The 17,831-nt window shown below is 41.2% G+C and overlaps 1 protein-coding gene across 1 annotated transcript in view; it reads left to right on the top strand.

Annotated features, from left to right (window-relative positions):
- Positions 1-17,831, top strand: part of QRFPR (pyroglutamylated RFamide peptide receptor) — a 716,932-nt gene that overhangs the window by 512,583 nt on the left and 186,518 nt on the right. Inside the window, exon 4 of the mRNA XM_069631167.1 lies at positions 3,746-3,981. Within this exon, the coding sequence (XP_069487268.1) occupies positions 3,746-3,981 (236 nt within the window). The remainder of the gene's footprint in view (positions 1-3,745; positions 3,982-17,831) is intronic.

Genomic DNA, 17,831 nt, shown 5'->3' with positions numbered 1-17,831 from the left:
CACATTCCCCCCAAATAAAGCTGCTCTTACAAAACTTAATTTGTATATTTACTTAACTTTTTGAATTGTTTACATTTAAATGTACTGTTGATGAATAGAAAGTAATTAATGTGTTACATTAACTGTGTACAAAGACTAAACTCAATTTATCTTGAAATAAATCTCTACTGCCCATATATATATGTACATATATATATTTGATAAACAGTTTTCTAGCCACGCCTACGAAGATACAGGTGCAGCTAAGTGCGGCAATAACTGGGGGAGTTTACTCACTGCTTCCACACGTGTTAGGTCACCCTTTAGCCTGGCTACATACAACCAACTGTGATACCATCTATTGTTGTCTATTTAGTTGGAGTTTGTATTATGTACCTGTACTATCACTTGTCACTATAGGTGGTGGTTACACATTGTTTTTCAAAGCACTACATTGTTTTAAGCTTTGTATCAATGCAACTTAATTGTTTACTCAGTTACATCAAGGATCTGTGAAATGAACTACCCTTAATGTACTGAATCCTTTTTTATTTATTTCTTTTAAAAAAAATTGCAAAATGAGAACAAATGCATGGCTTTGAAATGCATTAACAGCAAAGTAAATAAAAAAGCTGTACCCTTCACATCTAATGTTGTCTGTATTGCTCAAATCTAATGAGTATTACTACATCCAGAATGTCTCTGCTAGTTTGTGACATGATAGAATAAATCTAGGGCTGCTAAATTTAATATTAATAAGTAGACCTCAATACTAAAGACATCAGGGCAGACCCCTCTTTGTACCATGATGTTGTGAAAGAAGGCAACATAATTCCATTTACGGAACTGGCAATCCGCTTCAACCTCCCGCAAACCGAACAATACCACTACACCTAGCTGCATCACGCACTACAGGTCAGCCTCCCCGATATGAACTCCCTGCCGGAATACACCCCAATAGAACAAAACCCAGAACAAATCACCCACAAATTAACATTGGTTTTGTACAGTGCCATAACCTCCTTCGGCACAACAGAACTGTCAGGGCTACAAGCCAAATGGGAAACTCACATAGGTACTATACTACCAGAGGAATGGGTCTCTGCACTGATGTTTCCCAGGGAATTGGCTATATCGTGAAGACTTAGGCTGATTCAACTAAAGATACTGCATAGGGTATATTACCCTAGGGTCGCCCTCTATAAATGGGGAAGGATAAATGATCCAGCCTGCCTGCGGTGCAGAACTAAAGAGGGTACCTTCTTCCATATCCTGTGGGATTGCGCCCATATTCAACAATTCTGGGAGGCATGTTGCAATGAATTATCGACAGTCATGGGCAAATCTATTCCTAGAGACCCAAAACTACTACTGCTTGGAATGTAGGATGAACTTGAGCTGTCAAGATACGAAAAGCTGTTTCTGTTTACCACCACCGCACAAATTAAAAGGAACATTGCACAAAAATGGGAGTCGGAAGTGACACCGAGTTATGATCAAGGGGTGACAGGTCAGCGCAGGGTGTATACGGCCAGAGGATGCCCGGCAAAGGCGCAAAAAGTAGGGCAAAGATGGGAAGACGCCCACTGAGCTACAACTCAGAATAGTTGATTGAAGGGACATGTTGGGCCACATCGTAGTGTTTCTTGTGTGCTCATAACAGGAGAATGGGGTATGATTTTTTTGTAACATGTAGACTCATTCTCAATTATTTGCATGTACTGGGGGGAAAAAGACGATGACCTTTTTATTAGTAGTGTGTTTGTACTTGTTTATTTATTTTAAAAATCAATAAAATGTGTTATCAAAAAAAAAATCAGGAGGAAAGGTACAGTTGTGATAGGGCGGTAGTTGGTGGGGAGGGTGGGGTCAAGCAAAGGTTATTTGAGGAGGGGTGTGACGCACGCCTCTTTGATGCTTTTTAGGTACTGTGCAAGTGTCAAAGGAGGCATTTATGAATTTGGTAATGATGGGTTCAAGGGGGTTTGCACACATTTTAAGGATGTGGGAAGGACAGGTGTCTAAAGCACTAATAAAATTAATGCGTGGAGGATGAGTAGACTGGTGTGAATGATTAAGGAAATCAATCCTCATTGTTTATTGATACAATTTGCTGCTAGAACAAGGATCACATGTAAGATATTAACTATCTGTCTGTGGAAACCATGTTCTAAAATGTAATATTAAAGATGTTGCAACAATTAAGCCATTTCTAGTCTCACCTAAGTAAAGTGCAATGTTCTACTATGTAACATTATGGCATTATGGCATAATATTACTACATAGCATTGTGGCATTATCTACCTATGGCTAGTCGCTCACCTACTGCCTCTTTGGTTTCTTAATATCCTGGAACTCTTCAAATTACTCAAGGTCTTCAGTGGAGGAATCATGGTAGACATTGCTTGCAGGGTACACCTGTTTAGTAAATTGCTTCAAGGAGAAGTAAATAATGAAGATATTGTGCAGTTCACTGAATTCATTCACACAGAAATCAAAGCCACTGAATATACAAATCAATGAAGTAAGACGATATATGAAATCCATTGCACACTGGAGAAAAATTGCAAATAGGGCACATAACTCTAAGCCCGCATATCCAGAAGCTGTTGTGTTACATATGTTCTAGATTTGTCAAACAATAGCTAACATTTGGGAATTAATCTTATTACATCTACACTCTAGACCTAATACTTTAGGATGTTCTCTATATGGGTCACCAAGGTCAATTGTTCTAGAAGCTGATGAATATTCTTGCATCCTTGATGAAGGAATGATTTGCGTAGCTTTATTAATAGCATGCCTTATGCTGGTGAGATTATAGAAGCCCGACGTTTTCCACCTTGAAAGCATGGCTTATAGAATACCATTATTTTGAACCTCTGTTGGATGAAGTAAAATGTACTCCTTCCTCACGAAATGGCCAGATGTAGATCTACATGGGAATGCCAGCATATTGACCAGCAGAATTCTTTAATGGGATGATGATCCTCTCTGTACCTTCTGGGGAGAAAAGCTATTTTTTTAGTAATTTTTGTTTTTCATGATTGTTTAATATGTATGCATGAAATATTTTAGCTTGCAAACTATATCCAGTGCTCTTTGTTATGCCATCTACTGCTAGAAATTATACATCTTAAAAAATGTATATTGGACTGAATGTATAGTCTATAGGTGAAGTGCAAGTAAAACTGATGAATTGCCAGGATATGCGATCTGAAATGCTTGTTTCTATAGTCTATATGCACATTTACTCTTTAGTGCAACTATACTTCTGTAATGCTGTGAATGCACTCACTTTCTGGCTGTTCTACTATTCGTATTGATAACTTGGATTGCATTTTCATATGTTTTCGTTTAATGTGCTTCTTTCTTTATTTAGCCACATGGCATCTGTAGGGGTCAGTGAAAATCAGGCATAACCTAAGTGTTCAAATATCCACGCTAAAAGGCGTTCAGAGCTGACTTCACACAAGTAGAGACCATTCAAGATTTTAACTTGTTAGTCCTTGGGGGAAGAATTCCTCATACATCATAATAATCCTCTGATCTTTGCTGAGAGATGCAGTGGATCTGAGAGCTCTGAACGCCATAATGGTTGTTTTTACATAATTCATATGTATGCTCATCATGCCTGAGTAAAATGTATACCCTAAACCTTATAGCAAGTTTGTCATAAGCACTGATGACTGCTTTATTTTGCAACATGTACTATAGATGTCCCGACCATTGATGATTAACAATATTATTCATACTTCTTTTTTAGGTTAAATATGACTTTTTATATGAAAAACATTATGTGTGCTGCTTAGAAGAATGGACCACTCCCGTCCATCAAAAAATATATTCAACCTTCATTCTAGTTATTCTTTTCCTTCTGCCTCTCACTCTGATGATGCTGCTCTACAGTAAAATTGGGTTTGAACTTTGGATCAAGAAACGAGTAGGCGATGCTTCTGTGCTTCAAACTATTCATGGGAAGGAAATGTCCAAAATCTCAAGGTTGGTCAAATGTGATGCCTGCAGGGCATTATTATTACTATTGGTATCATTGATAGTGTTATTATTTTATGTCTTCAACCTGTATTCTGCATTTATGACTAGCATTTAACCACGCTCCAGTAACGGTAAGACTGCTATTATGTTTCAGATTTGAACAAAGTCTCTTAGTTTGATTGCCAAATTAGAATTCCTCTACTCCAGTTTCATTGTGGTCGAGCCAGTGGAGATCCCCACTCTTTCCTCGTGGAGTGGACTTGAATGCCCCATTCCCTTTTATTTGTTCCCTATCCTCCCAAACCCTACCCCTTAGATGTCTTTACCCAACACACACACCCCTATTTTTTAAAGGTTTTTTTTTTTTTTGCCAGACATTGTTCAGTAAAAACGCAGCCAAAAAACAGCCGATGAATGAACGTCGTACCCTAATGCACTGTAATGCCTTCTGACATCTAGAGGCACAAATGCTTTTCCATTTAGATTTTTAAATTTGTGTGCCAGAGTGTCAGCTGTTGAATATTTTGTTTGTAGTCTAATTTTTGTATTTTCTTCCATATAGCCTGTGCCAAGTGAAAATAGTAACCTACAGTGGAAGTGCTTCTAAATACTCCTTAGCTCCCATCTCAAAGTCTCACATGAATCGTTTTGCTCCTGCTCATTGCCAAAATCTTTTACATTTGAAATAACTCCTAGTGTACAAATGATACTATGGTTTCGGCAACTTTTGAATGTCCCATTCATTTGCCTGTTTTTTGCTTTGCTTTAGTTGCTGTTGATTTATTTAGACAATATTCAAATCCTAATATCTTTGTCAATGTTGTCACACTGCAAAAATTCCTTTTTTTTAAATGTACACCCCAAATGTGATTGTAATTCAATTTCCGCAAAGGTGCTAAGTGGCGCTTGAAGGTTAACTCAGTTTCCCCTTGGAACTTGGATAATACGTCCTAATCTGTGATGGATGGGAAATACACTTCAGCTTGGATGGTCCTTCTAATTAATGCCCGCTCTGCCGTGGCACACCAGGACAACATTCATGACATTTTATCTGATTACCAGCCGGACATCCTATGTCTCAATGAGACTTGGTTTAAATCTTCCTCCAGCCCTGACTTTGCCCAATTCCAACCACCAGGCTACATGCTAAAGCATCTTTAGTTGGAGGTGGCGTGGCATTAATATACTCTGCCCTCTTGGAATTTACCACCATTCCCCTTACTCACACCTTACCCTGTGTACTTTTACTTCCACAAATTCAGGTGTCTCCCAATTACACTGTTCACTTACTACTCGCCTATGGCCCCCCCCCTTTCTGTCCCAGGATTTTCTAAGTAGGTTTCAGCAGTTGGTAGCAGGCAACAATCTGTTGCAAACAAACCTTGTTTTAATGGGGGATTTCAATGTGCATGTGAATGACATTGATGATGCTCAGGCTTTCAAGTTTACATCTGGTCAGAGCAACTTTAATCTATACGCACATAACTACTTGCCCACGCATAAGAGACAAAGGGGGTCATTACGACCCAGGTGTTAAACATGGCGCTATTAGCGCCATTGTTGATGCTGGTATTTTACCAATTTTACCAATTGCGCCATGGATGGGGCTCAATGGGAATTGGGAAGGCAGTAATTACGGTACCGCAAATTGCGGTACCGGAATTACCTCAAAAGTCCCTTTGCGGGTTCCTTCCTTAACGGCTGCTAAAACCAGCAATTAAGGTGGGGACCCGCAAAGGGACATCGTAATTAGGTGGTAAGGGGTTAACGGCGCCGCCACCTTTTACGGCACTGTTAACCCCTTACCGCCTGGGTCGTAATAAGGCCCAAAGTACGTTGGACCTCATCTTCTCTGCAGAGTAGCTTCTGACCACCTTTGAAATTATACTGGTCATTTGGTTAGATGACCTCCTCTTCCTCTTCCTCTTCACCTCCCTTTTCTAAATTTAAACCGGAAACACACGTTTGTGGGCATGTCTGGGCTAAAACCACCTCATATTAAGTTGCTGGTTTTCTTAAAAGTAACATACTGAAGCTTACTACCTCCAGTGAAGGATCTCTTGACCCTTGTACAGCTCTTATTACAGCATTTATCACCACTTCTGATACATTGGCCCCGGTAAAGCTGGGTATCTGTCATCCAAAACCATCCACCCCCTGGTTTTCCCCTCAAATGAGACTGTTGAATCAAGTGTCTTGGCGGGCCAAATGCAAATGCACCTTGCTCCTGACCTGGAATCTAAAGCAAATTTTAAGCAAGCTTTTCTCGTCTATTAGAAAGACATAAAACTGCCAAATCTCATCATTATGCTCATCGTATTATCTCTGCTACCTTTTCCACACGTGAACCTTTTTACGGTGGTGAAAGAACTTTCTGTACCACCCCCGCCTTTCATTGAACCTGCTCCTTCAAGGATAGTTTGTGATCAGAACACCTCCTATTCCCAGGATAAAATTGGCAGGATTAGGAGTATGATTGTGGAGGCCGAGCCCAGTGTCCTGTCCGTAACACGCCTACTAGAAAAACATCTTGGGGACTTGACCTCTGCCTTTCTCTTTGATCCTGTTACTAATGAGATCGCTGTTAAAGACATTTGAAAATTTAAGTCAGCATCACACTTGATTCAATCTCTTCCTTTGGATTGTGTTTCTTTCTTCACTTCAGTTCTTAGGTATTCGTTCAATAATGGGGGCATCATAGCTCCTCCTAAATTTGCCATTGCTTCTACTCTTTAAAAAAAATAACATAACTTAATCCACCACTACCTGACAGTTATCACCCTCTTTCGTTGCTTCCGGCTCTTATGAAACTCATGGAAACCATTGTCACCCCGCAGCTCTCCAGAATTCTGGAGACGAAATGCCAGTTACATTCTTTCCAAGCAGGTTTTAGACCACTCATGGGAACGGAGTCGATCATGATTTCCATCCTTGATGACCTGGCACTATTGTAGGATTGAAGAGAGGTCAAATTATGATTCTCCTTGACCTCTCTGCAGCATTTGATACCATTGACCATACAATTCTTCTCAAGCATTTGAAGCCGACTGGGATGTCAGGTGATCCTTTGGCCTGGTTTACCTCTTTCCTCTTAGCGCGCCAACACACAGTTTCTTTATTTCTGTTCTCTTCTGCTCCTTCTTCTAATTCCTGCAGGGTCCCTCAGTGGTCCTCTCTGTTGCCTCTCCTTTTTTATCTTTATCTGTGCCTTCTTGCAGACCCCGTCTCCTCCCAGGGCATCTGTTTTTGCACATATGTCGAAGATACTCAGTTGATTTTATGCCTCAGGTCCCTGGCTTTGGATCCTTGCTTGAAACTCAGGGAGTGTCTTACTGGGGTCGGGCCCTGGATGGTGGGAAACTGACGGAAATTAAACAGGGAGAAGACTGAGATCCTGGTGGCTCCATAAATCCCCTGTCCATTTGGAACTCTGATCTTTTTGCCTGATTCTCTTAACCCCTATCTGGACCCTAACGCTTGCGTGAAAAGCCTAGGAATAAAGCTACCACTTCTGCCTCCTAACGGTTGTCACTGCCTCTATCATGGGCTCTCTGGACTATTGTAACATCATTTATCTGGGGCAGCCTGATTGTCTGGTCCAGAGACTCCAGATCCCTCAAAACTCAGCAGCTCGCCTGGCCCTAAGTATCCCCAGGCTATCACACTCTGCTACGCTGCTGGCCACTCTTTACTGGCTTCTGGTCAGAAGTCAGATCATATTCAAGACCCTGTGTAGTGTACACCATTCTGTCTAGTCCGTAGGCCCAGTTTTTCTTTGGTCAAGCTCACAGGTTATGTCTCAGCACACAGGCTCCAATCCACTACTCAGAGCTGCTTAGCTGCACGCTTCCGCAGGCTACCCAGATTGCAATGCCAAAAGGTTATAAAATTCACCACATTGATCATGTAGGCGCAAGAGGGGGTGGAGTGGCTCTGATTTTTAGACCGCATCTTAATACTTTTAAATCTGATATACTAGATTTTGATCATTGTGAGTCTATGCTTATTAAGCTACATTTTAACTGAGTCAGCACACTTAGTATTTTATTACTGTACAGACCACCTACTTTGATGCTGTTTTTTGGGGAACAATTGCTAGCATGCCTGGGGGGCATATCTAAACACTCTTCAGCTCATTTGATACTCAGAGACTTTACCTTACGGGCAAATTATCCTTAAGATCAAGTTGCCTTATCATTGTTAGATATTCTTGAGAATCTTGTATATAAACAACATGTTAATACTCCTACAAACTGCAGAGGAAACGCAGATTGGATCATGGCCAAAAATCAGGTTGAATCACTTCTTTCTTCAGTTTGTCCTTTCTCTTCCTTCTCCTAATAAAAATATTCCTCTGGCTATGAACCATGTCCTTTCTAGGAACACCCGGAAGGTCACACATGGGGCTTTTGCTATATTAGCCACTCCTTTATCACCTTCTTTACAGGAGGATACACCTCTTTCAGACTTCACTAGTCAATTTAGAAAGTCTACAAATTTAGTTTTTTTACATTTTAGCACCACTTAGGCTAACCACTCAGAAGAAAACAACACAACAAAATCATTGGATGGCCTGTCATGGTCTATGCCTGAATGATGACAAAACGGAACTCATCATACTGGGGAATAAACAAAATATCAAAAGACTGAACGATGACTATTCATCATTTGTTATAGATGGCATCATCATTAAGGTAGCAAAAGAGGTAAAAACATTAGGTTTTTACCTTGACTCTTGCCTCTCTCTAACAAAGCAGGTGAGTATGATGGCCTCTAGTACCGCATACACCTGTAAGTTGATTAGAGCAGCAAAACCATACCTGTCCACTACCAGCTGCCTCACCCTCTCAAGAGCTCTGGTATTATCCAAATTGGACTACTGTAACGCATTATACATAGGGTCTAACAAACACACACTGCAAAAAATCCAAACCTTGTAGAATAACACCCTCTGAGCTGCCTTAGGAATCCCAAGAAGAGAGCATATCTCAGATATCAGAAGACAATCTAACTGGCTCTCCACAGCGGACAAAATTAAACTTAAAACAGTATCACTAACATTCAAAAGTATTAATGATTTAGCCCCCAAATACTTAATAGAAAGGTTCAATAGAAGAACTTCCAATAGACCTACCAGAGAAGCATATACCAACCAGCTAGTTGTACCCTCATTTAAACTGAGCACTGCCGGAAGCAACAGCTTCCCTGTCAAAGCAGCCCAGTTGTGGAACTCCCTCCCATCCTCTTTAAGGTCTTACCAACCCGATCCACACTTCAGACTTAACTGTATTAAACGGCTCAAAGAAAACGACCTATAACTATCCGACATCAAGACTACTTACGTCTTACCCATCTGTTAAACTGCAGCTGAACGTATACTTACTTGTTCATCTCTCTCGCTTACTCCACCTTGTTCTTTGACTGTCATTGTATACTGTGTATACACCTCTGTGTACAAATACTTGTGTATATAACGCTGTATATAACTTTGTCTACAAACTTGTAGGGTAATCATTACCCTGTTGTCAATGTATCCTGTATCTACTTGGAATGTGTATATGTAACCTGTAAGCTTAAAGTATTCTTGCACACAAGCTCGGATATCTTCGGGTCTGGCGCGCGCTATAAATAAATAAACAAACAAACAAACAAACATTGGTTCACACTGACGTTCTATCTGCTAGAAAGGTGAAACGCAGAACTGAATGCAGCTGGAGGAGACATCCCTCCGACCTTACTCTCTCTGCCTATAAGGCTTCACCAGAAAAACGTTAGGGTTGCCGTGTTTATGGCAAAAGAAATTAAATTAAATGCCTGGATTGAAGCAGCAAAATCTAAACAAGGGAACTGTTTTCTGTTCTGCATGAATTAAAAGGGACATCAGCTAAAATGTATATTGTTACTGACAACAAATGGTGCCAAAGAATTCATGATGGGTTTTTACAGAAAACATTGCAACATCCACTTTGTATTAACAAACAAGTTAAACTCATGAAGAATAAAGGAGCTCTTATGCCTCTTCTATGTACAGCGGATATTACTGATATACTAACAGCTTTTAAATGTTTTTCTTTTAAGGAGGTGTCGGGAAGTGAAGTTCTTGAATTCATTTCTGTGATGAAACCTACACTGTGCAAAGGGGAAATCTTTCCAGCATCCTTCTTTAAGGAGTTTCTGAATTCCCTTGGCCCCATGGGTCGCAAGGTTTATCAACCAGTCTTTTTTAGAGCCAATGATCCTGAATGCATTAAGGAAGCCTGGATTATGCCTGTCCTAAAATAAAAACGGAACCTGGATGCCAGCGACCTGGGAAATTTTAGGCCTATAACAAACGTGCCATTCTTTCTAAAAGTACTCGATAAAGTGGCATGTTGCCAATACCAAGCCTTTGTGGAACAACAAAATCCTTGCTCTCAGACAATCTGGTTTTCGTGTAAATCATGGGACCGAGACAGCCCTCCTAGATTTGAAATCTAATATAGCGGAAATGATTGACAAAGTTGGCATAGCATTATTGTTAGATCTTTCTGCCGCCTTTGATTTAGTGGATCATGATCTCCTGGAAGACAGACTGGTCAAGAATGGCAGATGCTCTAGTAACGACGTCAGTTGGTTCAAACCTTTCTTTGGCCCTAGGATGGTGAAAGTATGATGCGCAATCACAAACAGCGTCCCTTACCTGCGCCGTCCCGCAGGGCTCGTGCCTCTCGCCTCTACTGCTAAATGTATATTCTAGGCCTCTGTGTGATCTCCTGGCTCAAATTATGCAGACGACACCCAGATTATCTTGGAGTTTTCTGGATCCTATACTCAAGATTCAGAGAGGGTAAATTACGTTTTTACTACTGTACAATTCTCGATGGCTGTGAACTCATGGGTTTGAATAATAGAAAAACTGAGCTGCTTATTCTTGGAAATGGTCCTAAATTAAAAAAACAGGATCCTCAATACAGTAGTTTTACGATCTCTGACAATTCTATTCAAGTCTCTGTATCTGTAAAAACATTGGTGGTCTATTTCGACTCCCAATTATCTTTTAAAAAGCACGATTCTTACCTAAACTCTCTGCTCCTCTCTGATTCACTTGCTTTGGCAAATGTGTCCCTATCTCTCAGAGACTAAAGGGGCTTTGATAGCAGCTGCTATCATGAATACAAAACTGGACTATTGTAACAGTCTTCTTGTTGTCGCCCAAGCCAACATAAAAAGAATGCAGTTCATTCAAAACGGGCAGTCCAAGCAGTCTGCGGGATTGGACGCCGGTCTCAGGTGTCTGATGCTTATTTGAAGATGCATTGGCTCCCAGTTAACAAAATACTTCAATTCAGAGCAGTTGTCTTAGTGTACAAATGCCTGGCTGGCAATTCCCCAGCTTGTCTTTGCTCGCGCATTAAGAAACTGTCGAAGAGAGGTACTTTACGTTCCAACAAAGATGTCTTACTGTCCCATACACGTGTTTCCCTTAAGAAAATAGGTGGCTCTAACTTTTATGCATGGGCTCCTAGCCCTCAGGAAGGCCCTCCCTCTCACACTCAGACTAAGTGCCTCAATAACCCGATATAAAAAAAGTGTTAAAACAATTTTATTTGACAAAGAAGCTGACTGACTCTACACTATCTGACTGATGCACCATGTTTTTCAGTTCTCTGTTGTTTGGTCCAGTGAGTGCCCTGAGGCCTTTGGGATTTATGGTGCAATATAGGAAATCTATAAGTCAAGGTCCGGAGGACACACCCTTTCCGTCCTCGCACAAACATTGTGGAACTCTCTTCCTCAGGGTTTGCGAGAAATCCCTGAGCATCTGCGCTTTCAGAAAGCCTCAAACCCCTTTTTATTGTAGAACTGCTGATCCTGTTGCCTCCAGTTTATTTTCTAGCACGCAGATGTCTCTGGGCCTTGTTTTCTTCTGCGCTTTACAAATATGAATGCATACATATATAAATGGTAGTCTTCCTGAAATATGACATTTGCTAGATGTTCTTTCGATATTGCACTGTACTTGCTTCACTAGCACATGCTTGAAGCTTTATGTCATGTCATTCTCTCTTAATTTTACCTCTATCAGGTTTATGGTTTTGCTGTTAGTTTTATCAAAATGCTATCCTTCAGTGTTGCACGTCCTGTGCGTTCCATTTTACATATTCACAGCACTTCCAAAACGATTTATTTCCATTACATTTTTTCATGAAAATGTAGATATCCCTGACATTCCAGAATATTTTGCCCTCGTTGAGATTTCCCCATTTCATAAGTTATGTTGCCTGGGTTTTCCATTTTTAGACACCTAAAAACAAAATGTTCCTCTGCTACATTTGTCTCTCACTTCTATGTGAAAATGTCGTCTGGGAAAAAGTCGCCAGGTGGGCGATAATTATTTCTTTTTCCCTGCAGCCCTAAAAGTCTTCCCCCACATATTCTAGGATGGGTATTAATTACTATTATATAGGTCGGTCCTAAAATATATGGGGAAAGTGCTTGATTTTCCTGGGAGTGCAAATTTGCAGAAATGTCGCCCCCTGGCGACCTTTTTCCTGGCAACTTTATCATGGATACCCTCAAAATATTAGAACCACTAAGACAGAATGGCAAGGGAGGTAATTGAGTGAAAGCCGGGTAGACAGATGGAGAAAGTGAGTATGTCTGTGTTGTGACAGAATATTTAGAGGCCTTTGTGGGACGTATGTTTCTGACCATTATGCCCACATTCGAAGGTGAGTGGTTACTGTAGAATGAAGATGAAAAACAGTGGAACAAAGCAGATAAAGTTAGGGGGAAGGTGTGACTAGACCTGGCAGAAATAAGAGCATTAGTAGTACAGAAACAAGATGGGTGCGTGCAGAAAGGACAGCGGCTAGCCATCCATCTGTGCCGGTCAGAAACATGAAAAACGATAAGCAGGAGTATGCATGTGTACGTTTCAGAGGGTGTGGAGGGTGGCAGCTGTTAACAGGGAGTGTTTGAGTGTAAGGGCGTGTGAGGCAAGATAGGGTGGCAGAGGAGGTAGTATAGATACTTTACTATGTGTGTAGGGTCCTCTGACAAATCTATGCAGCTCTTTTTCATTATATATGTATTTTTGGTCAATAATGCAAATTGACCCGTAGGAGCGATAACAAACTGCCACGTTTTGTAGTATGTGCTTTGTGTGCCATGCTCAACATTAGACTTTAATACTGCATTTAACTATACAGAGCACTTAAAATAGCTGTTTAGCCAGATTTCCAATTTTGGGGAATTCTCGGACCATTTTGTAGGTTACCTCAACTTTTTTCCATGTGTTCGGTTAATTGTTAATTTTTTAAGCCGTCTTTAAGATAACATTTGGCTATTGATCAATGAAGCATAGGTCCTACAAAACAGAGTCCCCTGCATAAGCATATGCCGTATTAACATGTTGGCCTATAAGAACAAGCAGGGGTGATCTGAGCACCAAACGTGGCTAAGGAAATGTTTTTCACGTGGCTTTAGCGAACACTGAGCCAGAAAGCCCAACCCCATTAATCAGAACTTTGGTGTTTTCTGATCAAGAAAGCTTGGGATAAATGGGTCCAAAAATTCAGTTTTAAAGCACTTTTTCACCCTATGCCTTAAAAAGTAGTAAAACATAAATAAGATATAAACCATTTCTTAAAATTGAGTTACTGGAAGATTAGTAATCAATTATTTGCTTCAAAGGGTTGTGGGGAATGAAGAGAGATGGAAGAAAAGGGGTTTGGTGACTGAGAGAGGGTCAGAGGAGTACAGAACTTGGCTACCCACGCAATAGGGTATGTGGATTCTCTGCATGTATGCGGATCCAGACCAGAGAACAAGTCTGAAATGTACAGGTGATGCATGGGCGCGACCAGGGACTTAAGTAAATCAAGGCTTGATTGGCAGGGGATACCTTAAGTCACAAGGAAAATTCATTTGAATACACTTAAAATAGGCTTAGGCCTGATTTCGGAAGAAAGAAAGAAAATGTGTATTTAAACCAGCACAAGTCTAAAACCAAGAAATCATGTCTAGATCAAATACAAAAACCATGACATTTGGAATCATGGTTTTTATTGATCGCATGCATGGGACACATCCGGCCTTTTCTATCTTTCCTCTACCCCTGAAGCCAAGAAATAGAGACAGGCTTCCGTGAAAGACTGGATGCAGCTCTGGGACGGCAGGATCTTCCCTCCCTTTCCCCCTTTCAGCTTTCTAAGAACGAGAAGCTAAGAGAAAGATTGAATTCACTGTTCTGTTTTGTGCCGACCCTCATTTGTTTGGGTGCCGTAACCCTGGCTAAGACTTGTGAGTAACATACTTGAAATAACAAGCATTGGCAATGCCAACAGTTTGGGCTTAAAAAGTGGCGGCTGGTGAGTTTGAAAGCTGGTGGGGCGTACATTTCGAAGGGTGAATTTGGGAGCGAGCGCATGCAGCAGGCGAGCCCACACCATCCAAGGGGGGTGCATGGAGTGCTCCCCCCGCAAAATATTTTGAAAAATGGCTGCCAAAATGTGCAATTTACTGTCCACACCCACCGAAATATGACATAAAAAGCATTAGGTTTTACATATTAATGGTGGTACATTATTCTTACATGTGCAAGTTTGATGGTGTAACTTTCAGAAGCTTGTATTGAGAAAAGCTGGTACTATGGTGTATGCATAAAGAAATTCATTACGTAGCTAGCCAGTAATGATGGAAAAATATATTTTAGGCATTTTCTGAAAGGGGAGAAACTAAGATAAAATATTACTTGTTAACCACTTAATTAATGCAACATTTGTCCCACCTCTAATGGCTGTCAAAAAATATTTACTTGAATGAAGGTTATGGTTGCAATGCAAACCCTAAAAACTACAGATATTCTCTGCTAGTTATGGTTTGCATGTCAACCACAACTCACCTCTGTCGGGCACTTCTCATGACTTCACACATGATATTGCGGATGCTAATCACAGATGCAGTGATATTACAGGACATAAGCAAAAAACACCTAATGAAAAATAGGAGCACTGCCTTTATTATGAAGAGCCTATTTTCCTTGTGACTGAGCTCGAAGTATAGAAACTTCATATTGTTGTTCGGCCAGCAGTAACTGGATACTATTGCCATAGCATTCACAAGTGTCATTCACAAGTTCAGTTGCTTTAATGGCATCTTTTATAACGCATTTAATACCCGAAAACAGTCTCTTAGTGGGACTGCGATTTGATTGAACCTGTGTTACTCTGCGTTATCTTGCTTCCAAGACAAACGTGTTGACCCTGAGCTATCTTCCCGGCCCAAGGTAGCATTTAATTTGGCTTAGTATACCATGAAAGGATTTTTGTTTTTAAGAGGAAAATAATGTTTGAAAGAAGTTGGATTTTGAAAACTGTTGTATACTATTCAGTAGACTGGTAAAAAAAAACTGGTTAAAAAAACATGTTTATCCTTCCTTTATATTATTCAGTAAGTTAGGTTTTAATGAGAATGTTTCTTCATTTTTAAAGAGCACACTATGAAAGCATTATGTTCCACAGAGGTTTTGTGGCTTTATGGATTTTGTCAAACCACTCCATCGAGACAAATTGCACAAAATTGTCCATGACAAATGTCCAAATTGTTGGCGTGCACCTAGGCGGGGAAGTACTGAAGGCCTACAAATAATAAAGAGAATCGTTCATTTTTAAGAAGCTCACACCGAAACTCAATTTCTTTCATCTTCTTTGTCCCAACTCTCCAGAAAGGATTGGAAGCACAGACAGTGACACTCAAACACATGTAAATAAGGACTTTCTGTCCGTGTGTCTGCTCTGACAGCGTCAAGAAATCTACAAATACACACACTCATAGTTAAGCTCTACCTCGTAATGTCACTGCCTGTTATGGTACACACCATTGTTGCTATTGTTTCCCTCTCTTATTGAAAATAGTACTAAGCGTTGATGGGTAGAAAACAAAAGAAATCTTTAATGAGTACATGCCCAAATTAATTCGTTTCACAAGAGGACCGAAGGAAAAATCCAACACATTTTGCGATCGTGAATCCTTAATCAATGAATTATCTGTCAATGGGCGTGTTGCTTCAAAACCATGGTGTGTAACCTTGATGTGGCTGGATGACAATAAGACTGTTGTGTGTAGCATATCTTCTATAGCAGGAACTCTGTGACCCAACCATGCTAAAACCCTCAAAAAGCTAATACAGCACAGTGTGCACACCTTTTCCTTTTTATTTGTGCACAATTGGGAAATCATTGCCACGATATTGTGGGAGTAGATGGTAATGGTATGATTAGCACAAGTCTCCCTATTGTGTTTTTGAGCAGCAAACACAGGAGAATACAATCGGAAACACAGGCAGAGTTGCTCACTCTCGTCCAGCCACATAGGAAGGTCACAAATATCCCAAAACGTCTCAAGTGTAGTGGGACGACACCGGCCTCATCCAACAATGCGCATCATACAGCAGGATATGGCCGGTCAGGCAGGTGTAGGCTTAATTTATTCATGGCATGATGGCAGATTTAGTGCCCTTGAGTTGTGAAATACTAGGCTTGAGTCGTTCCATGGAACGAGTTTACACCGTTTTTAACAATTAGTACAATATTTGCATGCGACAATAAAAGCCTTACCATACTTTTTTCCACAACGTTTTCTCGCTAAACATGCAACATGCTACTTTGGACAGGTGGTGTTAAAAAAAAAAATGAAGAACACACATAGCACAATCACAAGTATCATACAGTCGTATCGAGGAGCTGTGCGGTTTGAGCCCTGTAACCTTTTGCATGCTATTCGCACCTCGATTTCAAATGCTATATGATATAGTACCTCGATTTTAAATGCTTTATGATATAGTATTTAAAATCGAGGTGCTCTGCGGTTTGAGGCCCGTAACCTTTTGCATGCGAGTCGCATGCAAAAGGTTACAGGGCTCAAACCGCACCGCTCTATAGCATATATGACTTACAGGAATGGCACTGAAAGGGGATGAGGGAGCTCAAATCTCTGTTTTAGCCGCAGACTTGAGCACACCCCCTCCTTCCTCCCGTCTTATACTACAGGGCCAGGGAGGGAGACGCAATCAGGAGGACCAACAGCCCAGAGTGTGGGGTGGGGGGAAGCATCCCGGAGCACTGTCCTCCTGGGCGTGAATGAAGGCCAGGCAGCTGCCACAGGGACAAAAAGTGAAGTCCTCGTCGGCGACACATCAGCACCCTTATTAAAGATTGACTATTAAGTAATCAATCTTCAATAAGCAGTAAGCATGCCGACGCGGCTCCGTTAGCCAACTAAAGTGCAAGGTTACATGTAGGCCGAGAAAGGGCCCTAAGACTCTTAATGCCTCTTGGTCTCGGCCAGGGCCTACAAGTAACCTCACACTTTAGTTGGCTTGTGTGCTTCAAGTTAGTTAGAAGAACTTAAGTTAGACCGATTGCACTTACCAGGTAGGTTGCATCCTGCACCGTCATCCGTCCGTCAAGGGAAGCAGGTAGGCTCTGCTGAGGAGGTTCCCTTGGGCAGCTCAGACACAGCAAAGTGATTGAAGAAGGGAGAGAACTCTCGAGAAGACGCCATCCAACCCTGCCCACACCACACTCTGTCATTGGCTGGCCACCAGCCAATGACGAATATTCCTTTAACTTGTTGCTACCCACGCAGGTCAATCAGCCTGGTGGTGCGCTGTTTGCGCACAGATTATAATGCTGGCAGGGCCACCCCTCTAGCGCCCTGCCAGCCTCCTAGATTGAGGATGTGTACGTAGAGTGTGTGGAGCTACGAGCTCCACGCACTTTACCATTACAAAAGCTCAGTAAAATGGGACGCGCCCCTCTGATGACACTGTGGCAGGCCCAGCCACATGAAGATTCAATTGCAGAGCGGCAGAG

Source organism: Ambystoma mexicanum, chromosome 6q, assembly GCF_040938575.1.
Source record: "Ambystoma mexicanum isolate Mex_15411 chromosome 6q, UKY_AmexF1_1, whole genome shotgun sequence".
NCBI lineage: Eukaryota > Metazoa > Chordata > Amphibia > Caudata > Ambystomatidae > Ambystoma > Ambystoma mexicanum.
This window is presented reverse-complemented; position numbering and strand designations above follow the sequence as displayed.